The 26,381-nt window shown below is 44.9% G+C and overlaps 1 protein-coding gene across 2 annotated transcripts in view; it reads left to right on the top strand.

Annotated features, from left to right (window-relative positions):
* The window catches only part of TBC1D9 (TBC1 domain family member 9), a 100,395-nt gene that overhangs the window by 39,865 nt on the left and 34,149 nt on the right, over window positions 1–26,381 (top strand). For both annotated transcript variants that reach the window (XM_066385530.1, XM_066385534.1), the window contains exons 3-8: window positions 10,316–10,434; window positions 15,428–15,656; window positions 16,075–16,336; window positions 18,085–18,292; window positions 24,625–24,831; window positions 25,680–25,850. In XM_066385530.1, the coding sequence (XP_066241627.1) occupies window positions 10,316–10,434; window positions 15,428–15,656; window positions 16,075–16,336; window positions 18,085–18,292; window positions 24,625–24,831; window positions 25,680–25,850 (1,196 nt within the window). The remainder of the gene's footprint in view (window positions 1–10,315; window positions 10,435–15,427; window positions 15,657–16,074; window positions 16,337–18,084; window positions 18,293–24,624; window positions 24,832–25,679; window positions 25,851–26,381) is intronic.

Below are 26,381 nucleotides of genomic sequence, written 5' to 3'. Positions count from 1 at the left end.
AAAACTTTTTTCACAGGCCAGATGAAATATTAAAATAAAAAAATGTTAAATACAAAAATGATTTGTTTAAGTAAACAAAATTTTATTATGTAATTTGTTTATGAATAAATGAGTGAAAAAAATTTTAATATACAATATTTTTAATAAAAATATACCGTATAAATATCCAAACTATCGCAATCAATCGAAACAATATTTAATTAATAGAATGAGCTTGAAGGGGTTATATCGCAAATAAAACAATTATTTTGTTTTACAAACAGCTTGGACACGTTTTCAGTTATCAGCTGCAGCTATTGCCTACGCTACAATGCCACTTGATTCTGCACACTTGGCCACAAAAATAATGAACTGTTTGACCTTGGTTGCGCACTGGCAAACTCTGCCTAAAAGAATGTGGGTTTCACATCACCGCTAAACGTCAAATAGTTCATATCGAGTTCAGACGAGTGCAAAAGTTGTAAATCTTTATAATGGAATTTTTTAAAAAATAAAGTATCACGCCTGACTTTTGGTGGCGCAGTGGATAAAGCGTCGACCTGGAATGCTGAGGTCACTGGTTCAAAACCCTGGGCTTGCCCAGTCAAGGCACATATGGGAGTTGATGCTTACTGCTCCTCCCCCTCCTCTCTCTTCCCCCTTCTCTAAAATGAATAAATAAAATCTTTTTAATTTTTTTTTTTTTTTTTACAGAGACAGAGAGTGAATCAGAGAGAGGGATAGACAGGGACAGACAGACAGGAACAGAGAGAGATGAGAAGCATCAATCATTAGTTTTTCATTGCGCGCGTTGCAACACCTTAGTTGTTCATTGATTACTTTCTCATATGTGCCTTGACCACGGGCCTTCAGCAGACCGAGTAACCCCTTGCTGGAGCCAGTGACCTTGGGTTCAAGCTGGTGGGCTTTTTGCTCAAACCAGATGAACCCATGCTCAAGCCGGCAACCTCGGGGTCTCGAACCTGGGTCCTCCACAGCCCAGTCTGACGCTCTATCCACTGCGCCATCACCTGGTCAGGCAATAAATAAAATCTTTAAAAAATAAAGTATCACGAATCCATTCGACCAATTATTGGAAGTTAACCCTAGATTAGTCACATGCGGAATTCTTTTCTGCGTATCACTGTCTTCTTAAATATCTCGATTTCCAATAATCAAAGACGCTTTCCGCTTCTGAGTAGCTGAGATTTTAAAGTAGTAGAGAATATTAAAGATTTAATCATGGGCCGCATAAACTCATTATGCGGGCCAGATCCGGCCTGCGGTCTGTCTGTTGGCCACGCCTGGTCTGGAATCCATGTCTTCATCGGGACTGCTTTTTATAGAAGAGCAGTAGTCTTAGTGGTGACTCCTAGCCGTGTGATTTGCCTTAGACCTGAGCCACATGGAATTAGGCGAGAGGAAGAATCTTTTGGACCTAGTCTAACTTACTGTCAGTAGAATGATCACCTCGCCCTTGGCAATATGAGCCATACTGAAACGGAGTGGGGGAAAAGCAAGTTATTTGGTGAAACGTCGGTTTCCTCTGCTGCTTTCTTATTACCTCCTAACAGTCTGTGTCCAGATTAGTTTGAAAAAGTTGCTTTTTTTTTTTTTTTTTTGCATTTCCTTGGCATTGAGACCTTTAATTAGGAAGGGGAACCAAAAACCTTCCTTGTAATGACTCTTTTCTTCACTGCTACACAAAAATTAAGCCAGTCTTCTCTTTGGCTGCTAGGCCATTGTGCCATCAGCTCTAGCCTGCTGAATCATATTTTGCTCAGTAGCCTGCGCAATAAATGACACTTTTCACTGTAAAGAACATAAAGGAATTTGCACTGTGGCAATCTGTCCATTTTGTTGAGCTGGTTATACTGGGATAGTGCCACCTCTCTGCCCAGAGGCAGTTGACTGATGACTTTGCACCTGGAGAATGAGGTTCACCGGGAACCAAACAGCAGCAGGTCTCCCCCCAACAGCTGGCGTTGTGGCCTTGATGTCCCAGAGGCAGAGGCGGGAGAGAGCCCACCCAGTTCTTTGCTCTCCTTGGCCTTCAGGGGACTTACGTGAAAAGAGCCCATTTGGCTGCCCCCATTAGGAGAATTCGAAGGTTCTAACAGTAAGAATTGTTATGCAGCCTGACCAGGTGGTGGTGCAGTGGATAGAGTGTTGGACTGGGATTCAGAGGACCCAGGTTCGAAACCCCGAGGTCACCAGCTTGAGTGCGGGCTCATCTAGCTTGAGCACGGGGTTGCTGGCTTAAGCTGGACTCATAGACATGACCCCATGGTCACTGGCTTGAACCCAGAGATTGCTGGCTTGAAGCCCAAGGTCGCTGGCTTGAACGTAAAGTTGCTGGCTTAAGCAAGGGGTCACATACTCTGCTGTAGCCCCCTGGTCAAGGCACATATGAGAAAGCAATTAATGAACAACTAAGGTGCCGCAATGAAGAATTGATGCTTCTCATCTCTCTTCCTTCCTGCCTGTCTGTCCCTATCTGTCCCTCTTTCTGTCTCTCTGTCTCTGTCACATTATTATACAGCCTCCGTGAGAATGTGGACACAGAAATTCAATAATCACAAAGATATTATCTAAAGAGGTTCTATAGGATAACTGGGGAAGAGAGTCATAAACAGAAGGACAAAGGGAGCTGTTGACACTTCCCTTTGGATACTCTTGACCTTCCAGCAGCCCTGGGAAGGAAATGGGATGGAGGGGATGTGTCTGCTGGGCCCCTCAATGACAACACAGACCTGAATAGCGCTGATTCAGCTGCACATTGATTTCATTCCCCCCTTTCTTTACCACCCAGAATCTTCTCTGGGCCAAGATGCTCATTTGTTTTTGAACAGTAAGATGTGTTAGCCACCACCTTGTTCAACACTCTTAATATAATAGACTACCAGAACTGTCTGGTTCACATCGCTAGGCACAGCCAGCAGGGAGTACAGGCTGCGACCAGGTTCTCGGCCATGCCTTCCTCAGCCTCCCCCCCACCCCCCTCAATCAGTCCGGAACTTTTAAAGCAGCAACAAGCTGGTTTTTAGGGTTCAACATTCTTTTACTCAGCAGCTGGTCAGGCCCAGGATTTAACTGAAGATTGTCAATTCATTCTGCATCTGCTGTTTCCCTACAGTAGCTAGAGAGAATGTCGGGTGGCAAAGATGCCTTCCACATGAGATACAGGAATGTGAAAATGGTCAGTATTTGACCATCCTTTCCTGGTCTGTGGACCTCAAGAACTAGTCTTGGATCCTTTGCAGTGGTAGTCAACCTGGTCCCTACTGCCCACTAGTGGGCGTTCCAGCTTTCATGGTGGGCGGTAGCGGAGCAACCAAAGTATAAATAAAAAGATAGATTTAACTATAGTAGGTTGTTTTATAGAGATTTATTCTGCCAAACTTAGCAAAAATCTGACATAAAGTACTTGGTAAGTAATTATTATTATATGCTTTAACTTGCTGTAACTCTGCTTTATAAATTTTATAAAGTAAAATTACTTCCCTATTTTATAAATCACCATTACTGTGGAACCGGTGGGTGGTTAGAAAATTTTACTACTAACACAGATACAAAAATGGGCGGTAGGTATAAAAAGGTTGACTACCCGTGCTTTAGAGAGATGATTAAAAGAAAAAAAGAAAAGAACTTGCCTTTTCTCTTTAAGCAATACATATTCTTAGCAGAAAATTAGAAAATATAGACAAGTAAAAAGAATAAAAACTTAAACTTAAAAAACAATAATATTATATCACAAATCACATTTGAGACTTTATATTATATAAAATGTGTCTATACATATTACAGACTTTCCATGTCAATAAAATATATTTCTATAATGTCAATTTTAATAGATAATACTTTATTGTGTATACAATATAATTTATGCTATGCTATTGTTGGAAATCTAGGATTTTCCCCCCTAGTGGTATCTGCATTTTGAACAACCTTAGTGAATATCCTCTGAACAAAATCTTTCACATTCCCTTAATTATCACCTTAGGATACATTTATAGGATTAGGTGTGTGAGTCAACGCAGGTATGCAGGTATGTAAGGCTTTTAGTGTTTCTAGACCTACTTCCCTGTAAAAAGATAGCCATTTGCATTCTCTCCTTCAGGATAGGGAAGGACCTTGGCGCTTGAGTAGAATAAGGACATTACCCGCTGACTCTTACTGCCAACATTGGATGAGTTACCTGGGCCTCTCTTTTCTCAAAGTGACTGTAAAGCTATATGCATACGGGTATGACCTGCAAGAGATTATAAGCAGAGTTATGTAAGAAGCTTATAATAGTTACTTACACAGGGAGCTGTAGCCATGCCTTCCTCATTAGCTAGTATGTTTGCAGTCCCGAGCCCGTCGTGCTAGGGCCAGGCCAGCTGCGGACTGTGTGAGCAGGGCTGCAGTTACACAGCTGATGTCTTGGTGTCCTGTCCTCGGCAGTGGGAGGTACCTCCTGTGTCTCACATCAGGATGCAATCGTTGTGTTCTTGTTGCCTACGATGATGATAACAAAAGTGTCTGTTCATTCAGTGCTCTGTGTGTTCTAGGTCCAGGTTAAAGATTTTACATGTGTTATTTTCTTTTAACCCCAGCATAGACCCATGTGGTAGGTGATGTTACCTCCATATTACAGATGAGGAATCTGAAGAACAGAGAGGCTAACTAACTTACCCACAGTCACAATGTAGTGTGTGGCATGGTGGGGACTTGAAACCAGATGCACTTCCTTGACAAAGTCTGTGGTCTGAACCATTATATAATATGGTCTTCCTGATAACCAGGCTCCTTATCAATAATGTGTATAAAGTTAAAGCTTGATGTCTGGTCTTGATAATTATAAATAAGTAATAGATAACATTGTTATGATCCTTATCTTTAACCTCTTTATAATTATAGCTTTAATTACATTTAAATAAATTTAATTCAAATATTTAAAACACATCTTCTTTTTTGTTTCTAAAAGTGTTTTAAATCATCTACCTTACTTTGGGGTTTTATCTCCTGCCCTGTCCATATACAAGTTTGTCATTGTTCTGAGCGTAGAGAATACAAGGTGGCTTTGTAAATACTACAGGGACAGTAGATGTTACTCTAGTGGATTGGGTCTTACGCTTGCCTTCATTTAGTGTTTAAATTTAAAAACTATCTTTGTGGCTAAGGTTGTTTTTGGGTAAGGCCATAGAATAGGCAGTTCCTCCCATTGGCTCCCTTTATGTAAGTGGCTTCAAGGGAAGTTCATTTGAGGACCGGATCAGCTCTGGGGTCCCACCAACCTGCCCTGATACCTGGAAATAACTGGGTTGGTTGCCTTTTAATCCCCAGGAAGTTTGGTGAGTTGGTTTTGCTGGATTTTGCGTCCTGCTGTGTCATGAGTGGCTTTCCTTCTTGCCTGTGCCCACGGACACGTGCCCACACGTGCATGCACACGGGCTTGATCCGTGAGAATTTGCCATCTCTGTTGTCCTGGAACTCAGGTTTGTAAGTTAGTGCTGCGGTCTCAGAACCAAAACGTGTTACAACTCATGCAGCACAAAGAACTGTCCACCGATTATCTGTCAGGGTTGCCTTACCTACCTCTTTGTTCTTAATCCTCCGCTGCCGGATATGGTGGAATCCGTCTGTGGGCCCACCTCAGTGCTTCTTCCTTTTTCTTCCGTGCAGACTTTGTGTGATTTAAGATTCATTTCAAACTAGGTGACAAATAGAACTTAGGATGGTTTAGTTTTTGTTTTTTTAATCATCTTAGGTAATGTTGAAATTTTGCCCAGAAATATGCTCAGGACCTGTGGCTAATATTCTTAAAAAAAAACACAACAAAACTCCAAATGATATTTGGATACCTCATTTTTCCAGAATTGATTTCTGAGTAGCCTTAAGCCCATCAGGGGTTGATTTAGCGGTGGCCCAGCTGACGCTGTAACGTGGACTTCTGGAAGGGTTCTCGGACCCAGTGCCAGCTGGCGCTGCTGTTCCGGCCCAGCGCACAGCCGGGTCAGCCTTTCTTCCCGCTGCCTCTCTCTGTAAACGAGGCCCTTCCAGGGCCGCAGCCAAGCCCTTTCCTTCTCTTCCGAGTGCCTGACACATTTTGCTCACACATCGGGTTAAGTAAACCAGTCCCTTTCTGGAATCAGGATGAGAAGCTCCCTGTTATCTCACCTGAAGCAATAACAAAAGAGGAGTTCCAAGACCTGAGATATGGCAGCACCGTCTTCTTTTCTGGGGGAATGAAAGACCATTTACAGGGAACACTTAGGGTTCCAGCACATGTCCTGCCGAGCCTCGCTGGTCCGCCCAAAGTGACCGTCCCAGCCTGTTAACAGGACATGAGCCCTGTGATTCTGAGACGTAATGTGGACCCTTTGTTCTGGGGCAAGACATGGACAGAGATGGACGCCTGCTTTCAGGACTAGTTTGTACTCATTTGAAGTCTTCAGATGTGTCTCGTCCACTGGTAGAGGGAATCAGTCAGCACTGCTTCACAGGTGTCCTCATACCTCAGTCCCCAGAGCCTGGAGCCGTGAACACCTGTCCTCGTTTATTCTGTGTGCATTAAGGAAAGGGTTCCGAAGATACGGTGCGTTCTCACAGTAAATATATGCGTGCCGGGCACATTTCCATCCCTCTCCCTGGAACTATCTGATGGGTAGAGATAGGAATCCATAGTTCCTGAAACTACCATTGGCTGATGACATGTGTGTCATTTTCTTTCCTCAAATACTGTATGGTGATAATGATTTTATATAGTGGAGCACAACATTCTTCCCTTATCTAGAACCCCGTCTTCTGGAACTTTGGACTCTTAGGTCTGGATGTGGCCAGGAGAAACCTCCCAAGACTCTGGTCGTCCAGGGATGGGCCCAAAGGCCCAAGTAAGCTGTGAGAGTTGAAGACCTGAAGACGCTGAGATTGGCATTCCCAGTCCCTGCCCTGCCCTGCCCACGGGGACACTGGGTGGCTGGTGATGACTCTGAACGGCCAGCCTTTTCGTGTGACACTGACAGGTGTGGGAGAAGCAACAGGAAAGGGGAACTGGAGAGAAACAGCACAAGCAGCTGTGGTAGGAGGGGCACCAGTGGTGGGAATCGAAGCCAGAGAGGTGGGGATTTTTATCCCAGGCGGCGAGAAGTAGAGAAAAGAGCTCGTGGTGCAGCTGGTGTTGGGTGGGGAAGGCGGAGATTGTGGAGATGAGGACCGTGGGCCGGGCAGGGTGAGGAGCACTAGGTCCTGGGGCCACAAGATGGTGACAGGTGGGAAAACCAGTGTGGACAGTAGAATTGAACTTCAGTACAAGGTCAGGCACGTCGACCTTCACACAATGCCATGAAAGTGGGAGATGTGGGTAAACATTTGTTGAATGAGTGCATGCCTGCATTTATTGTTCTACCCTGGGTATGTGTGTGTGTGTGTGTGGGGGGGGGTACTTATATAAATACGTGCGTGAAGGAAACTGAAGGGCAGCATATGCAAAGCTGAGGGCACACCTGTTCTGCCCTAGAACTTGTCGCTGATGGGCTTTTCCATCCAGGATAACTGAGGAACAGTGAATTGTGGAATTCCACCACCACTGGAACAGGGACTGTGAAGTCGAGTACCCAGTGTGAGGACCTGGGAGAGGGTAGAGCATGGTGAGTTACCCATAGCAGCCAGACCGGTCCGGCTGAGCCCAGGGCACACGTGGAAACCAGTTCTAGAAGGCACATCTGTGGTCAGCATAGGCAGGGGCAGAGGAGGGGCACAGTCAGCATCTGGGAATTGTGCCTGATGGGTCCTGTGAGTCCCCAGGAGTGCCTCTGTCCTCAGGTGCATATATCTGACAGTACCAACCAGTACAGTAACTGCACGGCTGGCACTTACCCTCGACGGGACTCCACCTGTGTACCTCAGCCGTTCATAGCTGGTGGCAGTAGTGTGAAGACAAGGTAGAGCGCACTATGTTTTAAATTTTTTAAAAATAATCATCAAAAAAGTTGGAAAGCATACGGCAGCTTTCCTTGTCAGTAAACAGATTTTTCCCACGGCTATTTAAAAAATTTTAAGCCTAAAATGTTTCAAAGCTCTCTGGCAAACTCCAGAGTGATTCATTCCCTAAATATTCCAAATGGGCCACATTCTTTGCATCTGAAAAGTGTTTTTTGCTTTCCGAAATGTATCTGTAGACATTATTCCTTGTCATTTTTAGCACATTGTTCTGAGATAAGTAAGGATTCGGTTTTGTTCTTCATTTTTCTCTATTTTACATGTAAAGAATTTGAGAGAGAAAGAGAGAAATTAAGCAAAATGTTTAAAGTCACCCAACTGGCTGGTGGCAGAAGGAGGGGGACCAGGTATCCCGAGTTCCAGCTCTTGCCATGACGTCATAGTACCGAGTCACCGATTGTTTTTACCTGTGGGTGACTATCATCCCGGATGGGTGAGCCATGAAAAAGGCCCGGAAGAGCTACAGTCGTGTTTTCATGAGGCTGCCTCTCTACTTGGAGATATGCTTTTCATCTGCTGCACAAGCATTCCACATGGCCAGTTTGGTGTTCGGGCTTTATGTAAACAAATATGAACTTGGGGGCCCTGGCCATTTGGCTCAGTGGTAGAGCATCAGCCCAGCATGTGGAAGTCCCGGGTTTGATTCCTGGCCAGGGCACACAGGAGAAGTGCCCATCTGCTTCTCCTCTCGTCCCTCTCCTTTCTCTCTGTCTCTTTCTTCCCCTCCCGCAGCCAAGGCTCCATTGGAGCAAAGTTGGCTCAGGCACTGAGGATGCCTCCATGGCCTCCACCTCAGGCTCTAGAATGGCTCAGTCCACAATGGAGCAACACCCTAGATAGGCAGAGCATCGCCCCCTAGTGGGACAAAGGCAGTTCCATTTTTCTGAAGTGAGAAGCAGAGAGACAGGTCTGAACAGAATCTGCTGCAGACGCTGTCCATCTTTGAGAATGAGAACGATATCACCACCTTTGTGAGAGGAAAGATACAGGTCTGTCTCTGCCTCCCTGCTTCTCACTTCATAAAAATACAAAAACAAAATAAATATGAACTTGGGTTGGGTTCTGCCTCTCCTCACACAGTGGGTCTGAAACCCCTCAAGCCTACCTGCCATCCTCAAAGAGGTTTCAGTTTTGCTCCCACAGTACTGAGTGTCACCACGGACACCTTTCTTTGTCAGGAATCAGACCAAGGTTCTGAGATATATTGAATTGCTGATAACAAAGAACAGAGACAGGACCTTTTAAAGAAATCAATGAAAAGGTAACTTGGAAATCTAAGGAGCAGCCTAAAGGGTGAATCAGTGGAATTACAAAAGCATTCTTTAATTCTGCAATGACTTTCTAGCTATGATATATATGATATCTACATAATTTATATCTATCATAGACAGGTGATGTATAAGACACTCTTTTTCTGCAAGATCATTAATAGTCCCAGAGCAGGACAAAAGGGGTAGGAATTTATCCCTTTGTCTGCACAGCCCCAGTGGAGGGTGTCCTCCTCATTGTGCCCAGCAGCTGTGAGCAGAGACAGTGCTGGTGCCACATGCTACCAGGCTAATGTTGTTTCGATTTGGAGGTTGCCAGGCGAGTAGACTTATGCTTCTTATTACTGGCCCAAGTGCCGTGAGTTGGTTGGCAGCTGTGGGGATGACCTCATTCCATTACATTTCAAGGCAACTGCTCTTGAGAGCCGGGCTGCTATTCCCTCGCGATAGTCCGTTTTCACGTCTCATTTATAATTGAAGTGTGTGAGGATCCTTTTCTGCCCATTGTAGGAGGTGATTACATCATGTCTCCAGTGGCATACCAAACTCTTGTACTGTCACAATTTAACTTGCTGTAACCGTGTGTCCTAAACAAGATCTACCTTTCCCTGTGAGGAGCAGGTTCTGGGAGGGAGAACAGGGGGTTGGTGGGGGGGTGTTACACTCCCAATCCAGAAAAGTGAATGAGGAAAGTGTTGCTGCCTTCTGATCTGAAAGTGTCCTAACTGAAAGTTTCTGGACTCACCTCGTCAGACTTGACCAAAACACAATACAGCAGGTCCCCGAGTAATGTCACCGTAACATTGATGAAATCCTGGAAGAACTTAGCTCTGATTTATATCAATTAGCCTATGCTAAAATGGATTTCATGATACATTGTTTCACTTAAAGTCACTGAACCTATTGAGAACATTAAGTGAAGACTCAAATGTCCTTACCTCTTGGGTTTCCACTTCCTTACGTGTCTTCTGCCTGTCTCCAGTCGAGAAAAAGCATTTTATGGCATTGAGCTGTGATGCCATGAGCCTGGCTTTTTAGGTGTCTTTTAAATTCCGACACTTATCATCATTCTTACATTCGTACAGGTGGTTCCAGGAAGGAGATCACCGAACACTGGGAATGGCTTGAACAGAATCTGCTGCAGACGCTGTCCATCTTTGAGAATGAGAACGATATCACCACCTTTGTGAGAGGAAAGATACAGGTAGGGGGTGTTCCATTTTGCTATTAAACTTTTCAAGTGGGAATCATGTAAAACTTATGGCAAAGTTGTAAAAATAGGCAGATGTATATATTTTTCTTTAATTCTTACACGCAAGCCTTCATTGATATGCTCCTTTGTATCTTCACTTAATAACCCCTCAATAACATGCCGTAGAGATTGTCCACATGTCGTCAACATCGTGTATAACATGGTACATTTACCAATACTGAGCGGCTGACATCGACATGATATTGTTAATGAAACTGCAGATTTTATTTGGATTTTACCAGTTTTTCCACTTCATGTCCTTTTTGTATTCCATGGCCCAATCCAAGTCCCATGTTGCATTCAGTCCTTTATTTGTTTAAGCTGCGTATTATGTGCATATGTACCACAGATTATTTAGCCACTCACCTGTGGACATGGAAGCATATTCTAATGTTTTGCAATTATAAATAATGCTTCACACATATATGCAGATGCGTGTTTTTGTGTTGTTGGGGATGTATCTTTGAGATAAAGTGGTGGAAGTGGGATCGCCAGGTCAGATGGTAAACGTAGGTGTTGTTCTGCTGTGTGTGCCAAATGCCCCTTCCCAGGAGTGGTGCCATTTTTCATGCCCCCTGGTATGTGTGGGAGTGTCTGTTTCACCACAGCTCCACCAAAAGGGTGGGTTACCAAGTTGTTGAGTGTTTGCCAATCTGATGGGGAGAGAAGTATTTTAGTGTTGTTTTATTCTGTATTTATCTCACTATGTTTATGGGTCATTTTTTACATCACCATTTGTAGACTGTCTGCTCCTTTCTTTTACCTACTTTTCTATAGGACTTGTGGTCTTATTTTCCCTTATTTTTTAAATGTCCTTTTTATATAAAGGTTAGTAGCCTTAGTAGCCCTTTATTGATGAGATATGCTCAAATATTTTTCTCTCAGTTTGTCATTTGTCTTTGCTCATGATAGTCTTTGCCATGCAAAGTTTAAACTTTATTTATTTAGAATTAGCATTTTTTTTTCTATTGCAACATCTAGAGTTGTAATCACAGGGACAAAAGGTTTCTTTACACCTGGGAAGAATTCTAGGAAGTGATCTGACAGTGGGCTTATTAAATTTTCATAGAATGTTCTATTTTTATTTTATTTCTTCTGCTTTACATGGACATGTAGTAATTTTATACTTGGAAAAGCATATAAATGGAATCTCATTGTACTTTGGAGTCTGATGTTTTGGAAGGCGGGAGCTGAATTTGAACTGGACCACAAAAGACTTAGTGAGGGCCGAGAAGAATGAAAGTGCAAATAATAATATCAACCTCTGCCATACTCCCACCCCTACCCCTCAGAACAAGTATTTAATAAACCGCTGCTTCAGGATTGGTGATTGAAGGTTCTTCTCCATCCTTATTAAAGAGATTGGAAGAGGAGGGAGAGGATGAAAATGAGAGGGGGAGACATTGCCAATGGTCAGTGTGAGGCTGGGGGGAGACAGCAGACTCCAGACCTCCCAAATTATTCTAGAATAATTAGGAGTTGTTTTAAGGATAATGCCATTTAGATTTTATAAGATCTTCATTTTGCTGCAGAGTCATTTCTGGGAAGTAATGGAAATCGAGAGAGTCTGAGGATCCCTTGTTTGATCCTGCAGGAGGGTCTGGATGGAAGGGGCGGCCAGTGGTGTAGGAATCCCAGAGAGAGGAAGCCTCTCCTCTACCCAGGAGCCACGACCGAGGTTCTCGGTTACCTGTTCATGTTCTCGGTTGCCTGTTCATTTTTTGTCATTGGGAAATCGGTACAGAGAAAGAGCTGTAGCAAAGACTCTGGAGCTTAGAAGTGACAGCTGCCAGGAGAAAGAAATAAAAATGAAACAAGAACCAATTATGTCAGATAACCATTCTTTTGTCCATTTTTCATGACATCCAAAATGTCAGATTTCATTCTCCTGAAACCAATTATGAGGAAGAAATGGCTATTAATGCAATTATGTGTGAAAGAGTGTCATTCATGTGTAAATGAATGGTTCACGCTTTCACCAATTGTCCAATAGTTAAGAAAACCAACAGATTTGTTTTGAGATCTAATTAATTTTTATAAATTCTGAATGTAATAATTAACTATAGAGGCAACCATAATTCAAACACCATAGATAATATTTTGTATATTTCTTTTTAGATTTCTAATATGAAAGTTATAATAGTAACCTTATTGTACATATACTTTTGTGTCATGTCTTTTTTTATCAGTACTATAAATAATGTACTATATTATTATATAAATTTTTGTTATTTTAATAGCTAAATATTATCCCATAATTGATGTTACCATTCCCTTCTCTCTAGATGTCTCTTTAGCTTCTAGGCTAGTGGAGGGTAGGCACAAACAAATAATACCCTGAACACTTTAGTTTATATAATTTTTCTTATAGTTTTTGCTTTTTTCCTATAGGATGGGTTCCAAAATGTTGGTTAATGGGGTAAGCAGTTTAACTTTTTTTTTCTCTGAAGTTGGAAACGGGGAGGCAGTCAGACAGATTCCTGCATGCGCCCGACCGGGATCCACTCGGCAAGCCCACCAGGGGGCGATGCTCTGCCCATCTTGGGTGTTGCTCCTTACAACTGGAGCCCTTCTAGTGCCTGAGGCGGAGGCCATGGAGCCATCCTCAGCACCCGGGCCAACTTTGCTCCAATGGAGCCTTGGCTGTGGAAGGGGAAGAAAGAGATAGAAAGGAGAGGGGGAAAGGCGAAGAAGCAGATGAGCACTTCTCTTGTGTGCCCTGGCCAGGAATCGAACCCAGGACTTCCACATGCTGGTCCAATGCTCTACTACTGAGCCAACCAGCCAGGGCACAGTTTAACATTTTAATGCACCTTAGTAGATATTGTCAGTATATTGGAATCCGTATGCATTTACACTGTCACTTACTTTCAGCATTATATTGTTTTTCAAATTAAACAGGTCAAAGTTGGTATCTTACTGTTTTAATTTTCTGTCTTTGATTATGAGATTGAACACTGTTTCATGTTTGCTAAGTTCATTTTCTTTCCTTTTTTCTTTCTTTGTGTGTGTGTTTGTGTGTGTATGTGAATGTGTGTGTTGCCTGTCAATGTCCCTTGTTCATTTAGATTGCAGTAATTTTCCAAAGTCATATGGAGCTGTTGCCTAGAACCAGGTGACCTAGTTTATATTACGTAGAACCTGTAGAACATACAGGAAGGAGATACTCCATCCCTTTGTTCCATCATCTGGTCTTACCTGGCTGACCAATTACAGCTCACCAGGAAGAGGTGCTGCATTCTAGATCCTCTCTTTTCTTAAAGGTGGGCGATTTGGGAATGCAGCTTTATGGAGACCATCATCCTCACTAGGAGAAACTAGCTGGTGAGGTCTGGTCTGTCCGTATGAGTGTATTAGGCCCTAGAATGTTTCAGAGTGGTGTTTCTCAGTGCTATATCTTCATGAATCTTCTCATGTTTAAAAACTTTTTTTTTTTAATTTTTAAATTTAAGTGAGCACTCCAGATATGGTATTTAGTAGATCTTTGGGTAACAGAGTGTAAATTTAATGTTTCCCACTCGAAGCGTATGGTGTCATTTGGTTTGTTATTCATCGTTCCCTTCCTCATCCTCCTTATTCTGACTCTAGGTAAGAGCCTACCAGTGGATCCAAAGTGTGAATGGTTGACAATTTTGGATTTTAGACTGGTAGTGGTAGGGAACCACTAAACATTTTTGAAATAAGAATCTTGTAGTCAAAATAAGTGTTAGGCCTGACCTGTGGTGGCGCAGTAGATAAAGCCTTGACCTGGAATGCTGAGGTTGCCAGTTCAAAACCCTGGGCTTGCCCGGTCAAAGCACATATGGGAGTTGATGTTTCCTGCTCCTCCCCCTTCTCTCTCTCTCTCTTTCTTTTTCTCTCTCTATTCTATAAAATGAATAAATAAATAAAAATAATTTAAAAATGAAAATAAGTGTTAGGAAGAGAAATTTGTAGGAAGCACCTAGAATGTACTGGATGTGTAAGGGCCCAGAGGCAGGAACGCTAGGTAAGAGGCAGGCGTAGTTTTCTGTTCTAGGAACCTGGAGGGTTCAGGCACATCAAGGAGAACCCCAAAAGGTTGTCCCACTTCACACAGTAATGTGGTATCACTGAGATCTGAACCCACAACACTTAGGAGCTCATGCTGGTCAGTGCTACCCCGAGATCAGAGAAAATGAAGAGGGGGTGAAGAATGCAAAGTCAAAGCTGGAACTGAAGGGAGCATTTCTTTTATCGAGAGAGGTGTAGAAGCCAGTTATAGGGAATTATGGGGGAATTGGATAACAATAGAATGGCCTCTTAATCTACTAAAATTATTAAACAGTACATTAAGCCAGTCACTTGCTGTGCAAATAGTTCATTTTCTGTCCCACTGACTACAAATTGTGTTTCTAATATAATTTTTGGCCCCATTCACCTCTTTTCTGTTTAAATGGTTGCTTGTTCCTTTTCTCTAGGTTCCCTGATATCATTCATGGTCTTAAGACAGTGACTCTGTGACCAACTGTTAGTTAGTGACATGCCTTCTGGTCTGTCTTTCCTTCCTTGAACATTTAGGATGAATTTCTGTTGATTTTTGAGAAAGGCAGAAATTGACCTTTGAGATGACTATCATGATAAAAATAGGAAAATCAGTAGAACTAACAAGCGCTTTACATTTCCTCATTTATAAAACAAAATTATGGACTTGATTCTAAGTCATCTTAATAAAATGATTAGCACCAGTAAACAGATAATACTGTAAAATCCATATTCTTGCTTTGAAAACCTTTCCTATACACAAATGCTACTTGTTAATTGGCTCAGAATGTGAGGGTTCCCTTTGAAAATAATTCATCAATTAAAACAGAAAATTCTAGCCTTGCAATTTTTTTTTTCTCCTTCCCATATGTGAGGCATACATAAGAAAGCAGCTCCAGTCAGAGTAATACAGGTGTGTGCTTTGTGTCTCACCCCCGCCCAGGGTATCATTGCAGAGTACAACAAGATCAACGACGTGAAGGAAGACGATGACACGGAGAAGTTTAAGGAGGCCATTGTGAAATTCCACAGGCTGTTTGGGATGCCGGAGGAAGAGAAGCTCGTCAACTACTACTCTTGCAGCTACTGGAAGGGAAAGGTCCCCCGTCAGGGTTGGATGTACCTCAGTATTAACCACCTTTGCTTTTACTCTTTTCTCATGGGAAGGGAAGGTGAGTCATCTAGGATCTCAGGGGGAAGCTTTGGAAAAGTCTCCTGAGGCTTTGCCCCGAACTCAAATCACATCAAAATACCAGAAAGAAATCTATAGTTGTGACTTTGTCGTCACTGTCTTTTCACTGCTTAACACGTGCATTATTTTCACTTTAATATTTGTAAAAAAAAAAAAAAAAAAGTCCATTAAGTCATAAAGGTTTCCCAAAGGTATAATTAATTTAGTAGACATTGAATTAAATTGATAATAATCATGAACCCAATTTGCGTGGTCTGAATTAGCCCCTTGTAACTAACAAACAGAACAATAGTAGAAACGGGCACACAAATGATAAGGAGCTCAGTGCAGCTAGGGGTTGGGGTGTGAGACTGCAGGATCTTGAAGGGGTTTTAAGGAGCTTTGTTCTCAATGCTCAGCCAAGCTGGTCATCCGGTGGGTGGACATCACTCAGCTCGAGAAGAATGCCACCCTGCTTTTGCCTGACGTGATCAAAGTGAGCACACGGTCCAGTGAGCATTTCTTCTCGGTATTTCTCAACATCAACGAGACCTTCAAGCTGATGGAGCAGCTCGCCAACATAGCCATGCGGCAGCTCTTAGACAATGAGGGCTTTGAACAAGACCGGTCCCTGCCCAAACTGAAGAAGAAATCTCCCAAGAAAGTGTCTGCTCTTAAACGGTAGGTTGACAAGAGACTGAGTCTTACAGACTTTAGAATAAGAGACCCATCCATTTGGTTATGAAATTGAATATTCTCTGAACAACTCAAGGGTTCCGAATGCTTTTCGGGGTTTAGAAACAGAGGCAACAAAGACTGCTTGTGGCCCTCACAGTGCAGTAAGTGAGGAAGACGTGGCCAGTTCCAGCACAACATGACGAGGACCCTTCTGGTGCTGTATGCAGGATGCCCTGGGCACACACAGGGGGCGATGGGGCAGAGGCTTCTCAGTGGAGGCTGCTAGAAGCCAGAGTCTCAGAGGTAGTAGGAGCTACCCCTGTGGAGTCAGTGGATGGCTGTTCCCAGAAGAGGGAACAGCGTGATGGGGAAGCACAGGGAAAGGCCCAGAGGGGAGGAGGTCATCACATGTCTGGGAGGAAGCAGGGCGTGGCGGGGTGGGGAGGCTGCTGAGAATCCGGGACGTCTGGATGTGGGAGTAGAGCTAGGGGGAGGGGGACACGGACACTCTGCAGTGGGACTGCATGCAGGGAGTTGTCCTAAGTGAGATGGGGAATGAATGAGACAGGGACCAGCATGTCCCGGGTGTGACAGCTCAGTTCTGACCCTGTCCAGTTGAGTTGCCTACAGGACAGCTAGTTGGAGATTGGACCAGTTGGAGATGTGGAATTGGAAATCACTGGCCTCCGGCTGGTGGTTGGAACCCGATGAAGGTCACTGCAATGAAGATGTCTTTGGTGACCTGAGGCATGTTTCCGTAGAGCAGTAGAGGGTGAATGAGTGACTGCAGTGGATTAAATAGCAAACGAAAGGCAAGGACAGGGAACAGGGCAAGGGCAAACGGCCTTGTTGAGAAATTCAGTGGTAAAGCAGGGCTGTGGCTCTCTTTAGAATGTAGAAGACTTGAACATAGGGCAGGATGGGAAGAGTGTGTTGGCGAAGGTAGGCACAGGGACAGAAGGGAGCACAGAGATTTCAGTGTCAGAGAACAGTGTCATCTCATAGGGCATGGGAAAGGATGCTCGTGTGTGCCGAGACCTCTCCTCTTGAAATGGGGAAGGAAGTAAGAGTCGTAGGAGGTAATTTTGGAGATAGAGGGAGGGAGCTCCCGCTCAGCTCTCTGCTCTCTGAAGGGAAAAACTAGACCACCAAGAGGCTACGCTCGGGTAGAGCTTGAGGGGAGAGGCTTTCACAACCTCGATGATGAGCAGGACAAGGGCAGTCAGGGAACAGACTGGTATCAACAGGGGGCGCAGCCGAGGCAGGAAAGCCGAGTTGTCCATGAGGTGGGCTGTTCCTGTATGTCAGGCCGTGTGGTTGTCTGTTTAGGACGGACAGAGATGCCTGCAGATTCTGGAGGCTCGTATTCCTTCTCACAAGGTCTTTCTTAAAAGATAAAGCCCCAGAAAAGTGATCTGGATAAGTGTAAAAGTAATCATCTCTTTGTAAATTATTGTATTCCTTTAGAAAAAACATGGCTTTCCTGTTCAGGCTAGTTTCCCTAAGATGCTTGAACTTTTACAGGTATTGATTATAAAATGACTACACAGGGACTGAATTATATTAAAATAATTTTATTATGCTTTTAGGTCTTAGGGTGGCCTTAGCCCCAATAGAAAGCCAAGAAGGTAGGGATAAGCCGGCAAGGTCGGGGAGAGGCATGATGCACTGGGAAGCTTTATGTGTGTATCATTTAGAAGGAGTGGAAACCTTTCTTTTGCCTAACATTAGTTATTATTATTGCTTTCCAGCGACCTCGACGCCCGGGCCAAGAGTGAGAGGTACCGCGCACTGTTCCGGCTGCCCAAAGATGAGAAGTTAGACGGCCACACGGACTGCACCCTCTGGACTCCATTTAACAAAATGCACATTTTGGGGCAGATGTTTGTGTCCACAAACTACATCTGCTTTACCAGCAAGGAGGAAAATTTGTGTAGCCTCATTATCCCATTACGGGAGGTAAGCGTCGGGTGAAAACAGTTATTTTAGGTTTCATTTGTACTACGTTTTTAGCACTTGTCTGTGTGAACCAGTAGTTGGCTGGCTTTTAATCAGAAGTCAATGGTCGTAATTCTTTGGTGACATCTGCCACCCTTTCGTGTGCTGCTGTTGATTGAAGTGAACCGGCGGTTCGTCCAATGGCAGCCCGTTGTTTTTCAGTGGAGATTTTATTATTACTCAGGGATGGTGAGGCCAGCGTATCAGGAGATGACTGCCATTGGAAAGATAGGTTTTCTCCTTGGGGTGGCGAATGCACAACACAGTATACAGATGGTGTAATATAGAACTGTACACTTGAAACCTATATAATTTTATTAACCAGTGTCACTTCAATAAATAAAACAAATAAATAAATAAAAGAGAACGTAATAAAATCAAAGAAAAAAAAATAAGAGATTGTTAGACTCATGGATCCCACTGGGAGGGGCCGTGTGGGCCGCTTGGATAAGCACCAGGGTCGGTCAGCAGGCAGAGCAGACAGGGCAAACTCTGGGTAAGAGTATTTATTGTGGTTTACAAGGGAAGGAACAGACGAGGCAAGGCCAGCAGGCTCGGTCCTGGCTGGTTTGGACAGTTTCAATGGGCTCTGAGGCATGGGGGCTGTTCCTAGAAGTCTCTGGCCTAGGTGATGAGGACAGGTGGACAGTGGCCCTGATATGGCAGCGGAGGTGGCTGGGCTGTAGGCTCTTGGATGGATTGTTTGCATATGAAAGGCCTGGCTCCAGGTGAGTCTTTAGCTATTTTCTAACTCTGACAGGGGGGCCCTCTCAGGGTCTGCAGGGCCCCAAGATGTCAAAGCATCAAAACAGAAACTAGAAAATGTCATTATTGCACCTGGCTCGCAGCTTGAGAGCAGCTTGGTGTAAAGGGGACAGCCGAGGTGGTAAATCGGAAAGCCAAGGGTTGTGCCGATCTGGTCCTCTGGGTCCCTGCACTGGAACCACTGGGACTGGCAGGCTTCCGGGCCCACCCGGACCTGCTGAGTCTGAAGCTCAGCAAGTTCTAGAATCTGCCTTCTAAACAAGTCCCAGGTGATTCTCATGTACAGTCGAGACTAAGAAGTGTATGTACCTGGGCTGGAGGAGGGTCCTAGCGTGTCATCACAGGGGTCCTTGTGTGGAAGCCTTGCTGTGAGGTTGGGAGTTTAGAACAGGGGTCGGGAACCTATGGCTCGCGAGCCAGATGAGGCTCTTTTGATGGCTGCATCTGGCTCACAGACAGATCTTTAAAAAAATAATAATAACGTTAAAAATATAAAACATTCTCATGTATTAAAATCCATTCATTTCCTACTGCTCATGTTCATGGTTGCGGGTGGCTGGAGCCAATCACAACTGTCCTCCGGGACAACACCAAATTTTTATTGGATAATGTGTATTGTACACCAGTCTTTTTTTTTTTTTTGTATTTTTCTGAAGTTGGAAACAAGGAGGCAGTCAGACAGACTCCCGCATGCACCTGACCGGGATCCACCCGGCACTCCCACCAGGGGGTGATGCTCTACCCATCTGGGGTGTTGCTTTGTTCCAACCAGAGCCATTCTAGCGCCTGAGGCAGAGGCCACAGAGCCATCCTCAGCACCTGGGCAAACTTTGCTCCAATGGAGCCTTGGCTGTGGGAGGGGAAGAGAGAGACAGAGAGGAAGGAGAGGGGGAGGGGTGGAGAAGCAGATGGGCACTTCTCCTGTGTGCCCTGGCCGGGAATCGAACCCAGGACTCCTGCACGCCAGGCCGACGCTCTACCACTGAGCCAACCGGCCAGGGCTGTACACCAGTTTTGTATGGCTCTCCCGGAATTACATTTTAAAATATGTGGTGTTCATGGCTCTCTCAGCCAAAAAGGTTCTCAACTGCTGGTTTAGAAGAAACTCTAGGTTTAGGATGTCCGGGGTTGGCAGTGCTGAGTTTCTAACCGAAAAACCCTCCACCTACCCTGGCCCTTTTCTAGAAGCTTTGGTTATTAAGACGGATCCTTTGTTTAGAGTCCCTGTAGTAAAGGATTCACATTTCCCTCTGCCTTCCTGCCTTCCTTTTTTATTTTAAAACTGTTAGTGTAAGCTATTTTTCTTCTCTGTTTTCTTTTTCTTTTAAGAATAATGCACCACTGTCCCAGAAAATTTGTAGAAGTGTAGACAAAAAGAAAACAAAATCCACCCCTCTGCAGAGGGTGTTTCACTGAGTTTCACACCTGAAGCTGTCCCCCAACAAAGTCAATTCAAGAAATAGCACACATAAATGAACTCCTCGCCCTCCCCCCCCCCGTTCAAAGACAACCACTGTGAACATTCTGCTGTACACGTTTCAGACTTTTTTATTCTTTACTATGTGTAAATGTTATGTAGTTATAAAACAAAGGGGATTTGTAGTTTTGTTTATATCCTTTAACAGCAAGTATCTATGTAAACTTTTCCCTATATCATGAAAATTCATCTACAATGTAATTTTTAATGACTGCATATTATTTAATTAAATGGATATATACTTTTTTTTTTCTTTTTTTTTTTTTTTGTATTTTTCTGAAGCTGGAAACGGGGAGAGACAGTAGACAGACTCCCGCATGCGCCCGACCGGGATCCACCCGGCACGCCCACCAGGGGCGACACTCTGCCCACCAGGGGGCGATGCTCTGCCCCTCCAGGGCGTCGCTCTGCTGCGACCAGAGCCACTCCAGCGCCTGGGGCAGAGGCCAAGGAGCCATCCCCAGCGCCCAGGCCATCTTTTGCTCCAATGGAGCCTCGGCTGTGGGAGGGGAAGAGAGAGACAGAGAGGAAGGAGAGGGGGAGGGGTGGAGAAGCAGATGGGCGCTTCTCCTGTGTGCCCTGGCCGGGAATCGAACCCGGGACCTCTGCATGCCAGGCCAATGCTCTACCACTGAGCCAACCGGCCAGGGCTGGATATATACTTTATATATTCAGTTACCTATGATTGGACCTTTGCATTATTTTTAGTTTCCTCCCAATCACAGGTATAATTTCCCTTTATTATAAATTACTAGAAGCTGAATTGGTAGGCTGGGAAGGACGGGAAATGTCAGGCAGTTCTTATAGGCTGAGCTACCTGGTATTAGAACACTTTCTGAGGCCGAGATACCTTGTGGGTGGTGAATTCTGAGATGGGTAATTCTATAGTATTGACGCTTGACTCTGAAATGGAGTTCATAACTTTTCTAGCCAATTTACCTTCTTTGCCATCAACTGTTACTATCTTAATTTTCTTCGTCAAGTACTACCTGAGTGCAGTAAAGCAGGGCTACCTGAAATGACTTGAGAAACCCATGTTGGGATTAGGGACGTGCCCTGAATGTGCCGTTTATGAATCAGAGCGAGCCATCGCTCTTTGAACCAGAGGGATGTGAGCAGAGGAGGGCTGAGGGTGCTGCCCACAAGTTAGCTCTCCTGTTCACCACCTGCCAGGGTCCTGGGTCCAGCAGCTCTGTTTACATTTCAGTGTGATTACAATACAACAGAGGGAGCCAGGGGGATTGGGAGAATGGGGGTTGGTGTTCCCAGCCCATCTCCTGCTCAGTAGTTTTCTAAGAGGTAGCAGGGCAGAGATAACTCAGTCACGTGTCAGGTGCAGCAGAGCAGGGGCAGTAGTGGAGGTAGCATTTAGAATAAGGCATGCTTTGGTTGGAGGACACAGCTCAGTGAAACGGCAGTGCCCTCCCCTTAACCTGAGATATATTCACGGTGGAGCCCGAAGCCCAACTAATGGAGGAAGGAAAGGGCTTAATGTAATTTTTATTACCTTTTGGTAACAATAATGACAAAGCCAAGAGGCGGGGCCCTCACCCTCCTTCCGGGATCTGCTCGGGGAGACAGCGGTCTCTCCGTGGACCTGGTACCTTTCAGAACTGAGTTAAGCTGATGGACCTGCAGGGGTCCCCATGGGAACATTAAGTCCTATTTGGAATGGCCATTTTGGGCATTAGATAGACTAGGAATTGCTTCATTTAATTTTTTATAAATAAACTGCAATACTGACTGGGGATTATTAATATACACCCCACATCTAGACTTAAGGCAGACCACATTGACAGATGGCCCACGAACACACAGAATCACATTGCTATGGATTTTGAAGAAAATTTCTGAGGCAGCAAAGCGGGAGGAGAAAGTGAACTAACCATGTTCCTCATTAGATAGAGATTCCAGATGAAGTCTTTTTTTTTTTTTAAATCATAAATCACCCTGTAAATGTTCCATATTAAACTCCAAGATTTGATTAAGTCCCGGTCTGTTTTATAACCTGAGGTAATGAAAATGTGTGTAGAATCCCCGAACGTCGCTATTCTCCTTTCCTGGTGGCACGGAGCTTAGGGGGTACAGAACCACCGGAACTCGTTTGCCAGTGACAGCTAGCTTGCAGCCTGTGTGAGTGTTCCTGTCTCGTGTGGGAGATTGCTGGTTGTCTCTGCATTCAGGGCCCAGGCAGATCAAAGACTTTTTGCACTTGGACTTGATCAAGATCCACGTGGCTTGTAGGTACAGGACTTGAACCTTTGATTCTCTTGGTGTCTGTCATCTAGTCCCCACACGTGGTGGCCAAAGGAATCAGGAAAAAAAAATTTTGTGTGAGAAAAGGAGCTTTTAATAGATCTTTTAAAAGCAAGGGCTCTTTAGTGTCCCCCTAAGTGTCAGGGGAGATGAGGAGGGATTCTCCTCCCCGCCTACTCCGCTTCTCTAGCTGTCGCTTTTCCAGGAGGAAAAAGAGGAAGTGTCTCCGTACAATTCCCAGTGTCTCCTTTAAAGTAGATATCAGACGGTGTGTTTATAAAGCCTGAGAGTCGAGGGCAGGTCCCGTCCCTTTACGGGTCCCAGTGGCGGCCACTGTGCCCTGGGCCATGAACTTCTTAGGCCACGCCAGTAGGTTTCTTAGCCTTGAAGAGGAAAGTTTGTCCAGTTCTGCTTTGAAGGAAATGTAGTTCACAGGGAATGCTGCTGAAGAGGGTCAGGCTGGACCTGTCCGGACAGCTTGCAGGTAGAAACAGAGGGAGCGGGGACTTTAATTATATAGTCAGAGCCACGGCAAATAAACCACTCATCTGGCCTGACCAGGCGGTGGTGCAGTGGATAGAGCGTCGGACTGGGGTGTGGAGGACCCAGGCTGGAGACCCTGAGGTCACCAGCCTGAGCGCGGGCTCATCTGGTTTGAGCAAAGCTCACCAGCTTGGACTCAAGGTCGCTGGCTCGAGCAAGGGGTTATTCAGTCTCCTGAAGGCCTATGGTCAAGGCACATATGAGAAAGCAATCAATGAACAACTAAGGTGTCACAACGAAAAACTGATGATTGATGCTTCTCATCTCTCTCCGTTCCTGTCTGTCTGTCCCTGTCTATATCCCTCTTTCTGACTCTCTGTCTCTGTAGAAAAAACCCCAAAACAAAACAAAAAACAAAACATTCATCTGGACTTGCCTTAAGGGTTTTTGTTGCTGTTGTTTAGTTGTTGTTTCTCCTAATGTGTTAAAGCACGAAAGTTCTAATGCACCTATCCTAGTTTCTAGCTGATGAAAACCTATTGGTGTGGTAAGCCTACTTCATCACACACACACACACACACCTCATACACACTCACACACCCCACAGTCCCCTAGTGCAGATAAGATTGCAGTTAAGCTGTTTACATCATGTCTGTTCAGAATCAAGCCTTCAAAACATTCAAGGGTGAAGGCTGCAAAGCCTGGGAGTCCAAATGAGACATACATAGGATTGCCGGAGCTTTGAAACCATCCCAACGTTAAACTCGGTAAAAGGAGCCGGTATCGGGACTGCTTTCCGTCTCATATGCATAATGCAGCAGCTAGGAGTCTTCTCCTTTATGGCTCCATGAAATTTTAATGAAAATCAAAGCATTCCTTCACAACAAGGCTTCTCAGCCTTGGCACCAGGGACGTCTCGGGCTTATCTTGGTTGGGGCGGGCTGTCCTGTGCACTGTAGGATGCCTAGTGGCCCCCTGGCCTCTGCCTACTATGTGCCAGCCGGACCCTCCACTGTGACAACCAGCAATGCCTCCTGATGTTGCCCAATGTCTCCTGGGGCATAAAATCACTTTTAAGTTTAGGAGTGATGATTTAGAGAAACCGGCAAGATGATTCCAGCTTCTGGTATAAGCACCAGTTTGGTTTGCTGTTTTATCTGATTAGAACAGTTACAGCCTCTCAGTTTGCCTCAATAATACGTGCCTGGTTCCTACGGCACGGACCAGTGCTGTGACCCCTCCTCAGCGCCGAGCAGGGTCTGCTGTAGAAATCCCTGGAAGGCAATGCCCTTTGTCTCCTGTTTCTTACCAGGTGACCATTGTGGAGAAGGCCGACAGCTCCAGTGTGCTCCCCAGTCCTCTGTCCATCAGCACCCGGAACAAGATGACTTTCCTGTTTGCCAATCTGAAAGACAGAGACTTTCTGGTGCAGAGGATCTCCGACTTCCTGCAGCAGACGACCTCCAGAATATACTCGGACAAGGAGTTCTCCGGGAGCTACAACAGTTCTGACGACGAGGTCTGTGGAGGACCCCCGCGGGGGTTTGGGTTCCTCCGTTCCTCTGCCTGAAGCATTCGCCTCCTTGCCTGTTGGGTTTGACCTTCAAGCTTTGCAGCTGTGCTCAGATACTCACCTACCCTGATGCCCAGAGCAATGTCTCATTTAAATCTCATGGAGTTTGTATGAGGGACCAGAGATCTGGGCAGAACCTTGTAGATCGTCTGATCTAACCCTCTTATTTTACGGTTGAAGAATTAAGTCATTTGTCCTGGTGACACAACAAATGACTCTGGTCCATATAATGATGTTGTTGGGAATGTTACAAAGGTCAGCAGATAAGGTTTCAAGCCTGAACTACAACATCACTATGATGATTTTATTATGATAAAATACATGTTGTGTCCCTGTTGACTTATACCTGAACCAACATCCAGGGAGTCTGGAGCCAGGCAGACGGGTCACTAGCTTACGTAATAGAGCAAGTTACTGGCAACCAGTTGAAACGATGATGATCTCATAAGGAACATCCCTGCCCAAAACTTCTGTGGAAATTTTAGAGAGGAAGAGAGGGAGGGGCTCCCATAAACCGCTGATCAACCACAGCATGCTTTGAATATATGCACATCAGAGACAAATGGCCAACCTTTTTTGTTGCAAAGATGCAGTTGCAGTCCAGGGAAAACCAATTTTGAGGACTGAAGCTCTGTAGCCTATGGCCCGTGCGCCTGTCTCGTCCCCACCGAAATGCTGACTTGCTTGCTGTCTTCTGTTTCTTCACAAAGCAAGAAGCATCTGGGGAACCATGACAGAGCTCCTGTTTCCTGTAGAGGACCCTCCCCATGCCCTGTCCCCCTCTGCCCCTGCAGGTGTATTCCCGGCCCAGCAGCCTGGTCTCCTCCAGCCCCCAGCAAAGCACCAGCTCGGACGCCGAGGGAGAGCGCCCGTTCAACCTGAACGGGAACAGCGTGCCCACGGCCACACAGACCCTGATGACCATGTACCGGCGGCGGTCTCCCGAGGAGTTCAACCCGAAACTGGTGGGTCCCTCCTGCTCGTCTTCCCTGAAACCTTCTATAATAGAAAACTAACGTTTGAAACTATTCTTTTTTTTTTTTAATACAAGTAAACGCATATGTATGTAAATAGATATTTTTCTATAAGTAAGGCAGATCTCGTCTCAATAGGTCATTAGGTTTGAGAGTGGCTTTTCACAGATGGAGACGAGTTATGGAGAATTCGGGTAACTTTTTTTGGTCTTGGTTTCACTATTGTTTAAATCAACCAGAGAATAAGTTCTCAGCCCACATTTTAAAAAAGGAAACATAACTTACTTTAATGGGGAGGCATAGACATAAAGCCATTCATATAATCTGCAGCCTGCTGACTGTCTCAGGGAAGAATAATTCTGACTCCGGGCCAGACAGCTTCTCAGCAGAACTGTCGGATGGGATAGAAGGGTCAGTTTAGGTAAAGATGCCAGAGAATCCGAGTGCTTTGCTCTCCTGATCCGTCCAGAACATCACCGCTCTGTTCACGAGGGGAAGTGGTCTGACTTTCCATCGAACTTC

Source organism: Saccopteryx leptura, chromosome 1, assembly GCF_036850995.1.
Source record: "Saccopteryx leptura isolate mSacLep1 chromosome 1, mSacLep1_pri_phased_curated, whole genome shotgun sequence".
In the NCBI taxonomy this organism is placed as follows: domain Eukaryota; kingdom Metazoa; phylum Chordata; class Mammalia; order Chiroptera; family Emballonuridae; genus Saccopteryx; species Saccopteryx leptura.
This window is presented reverse-complemented; position numbering and strand designations above follow the sequence as displayed.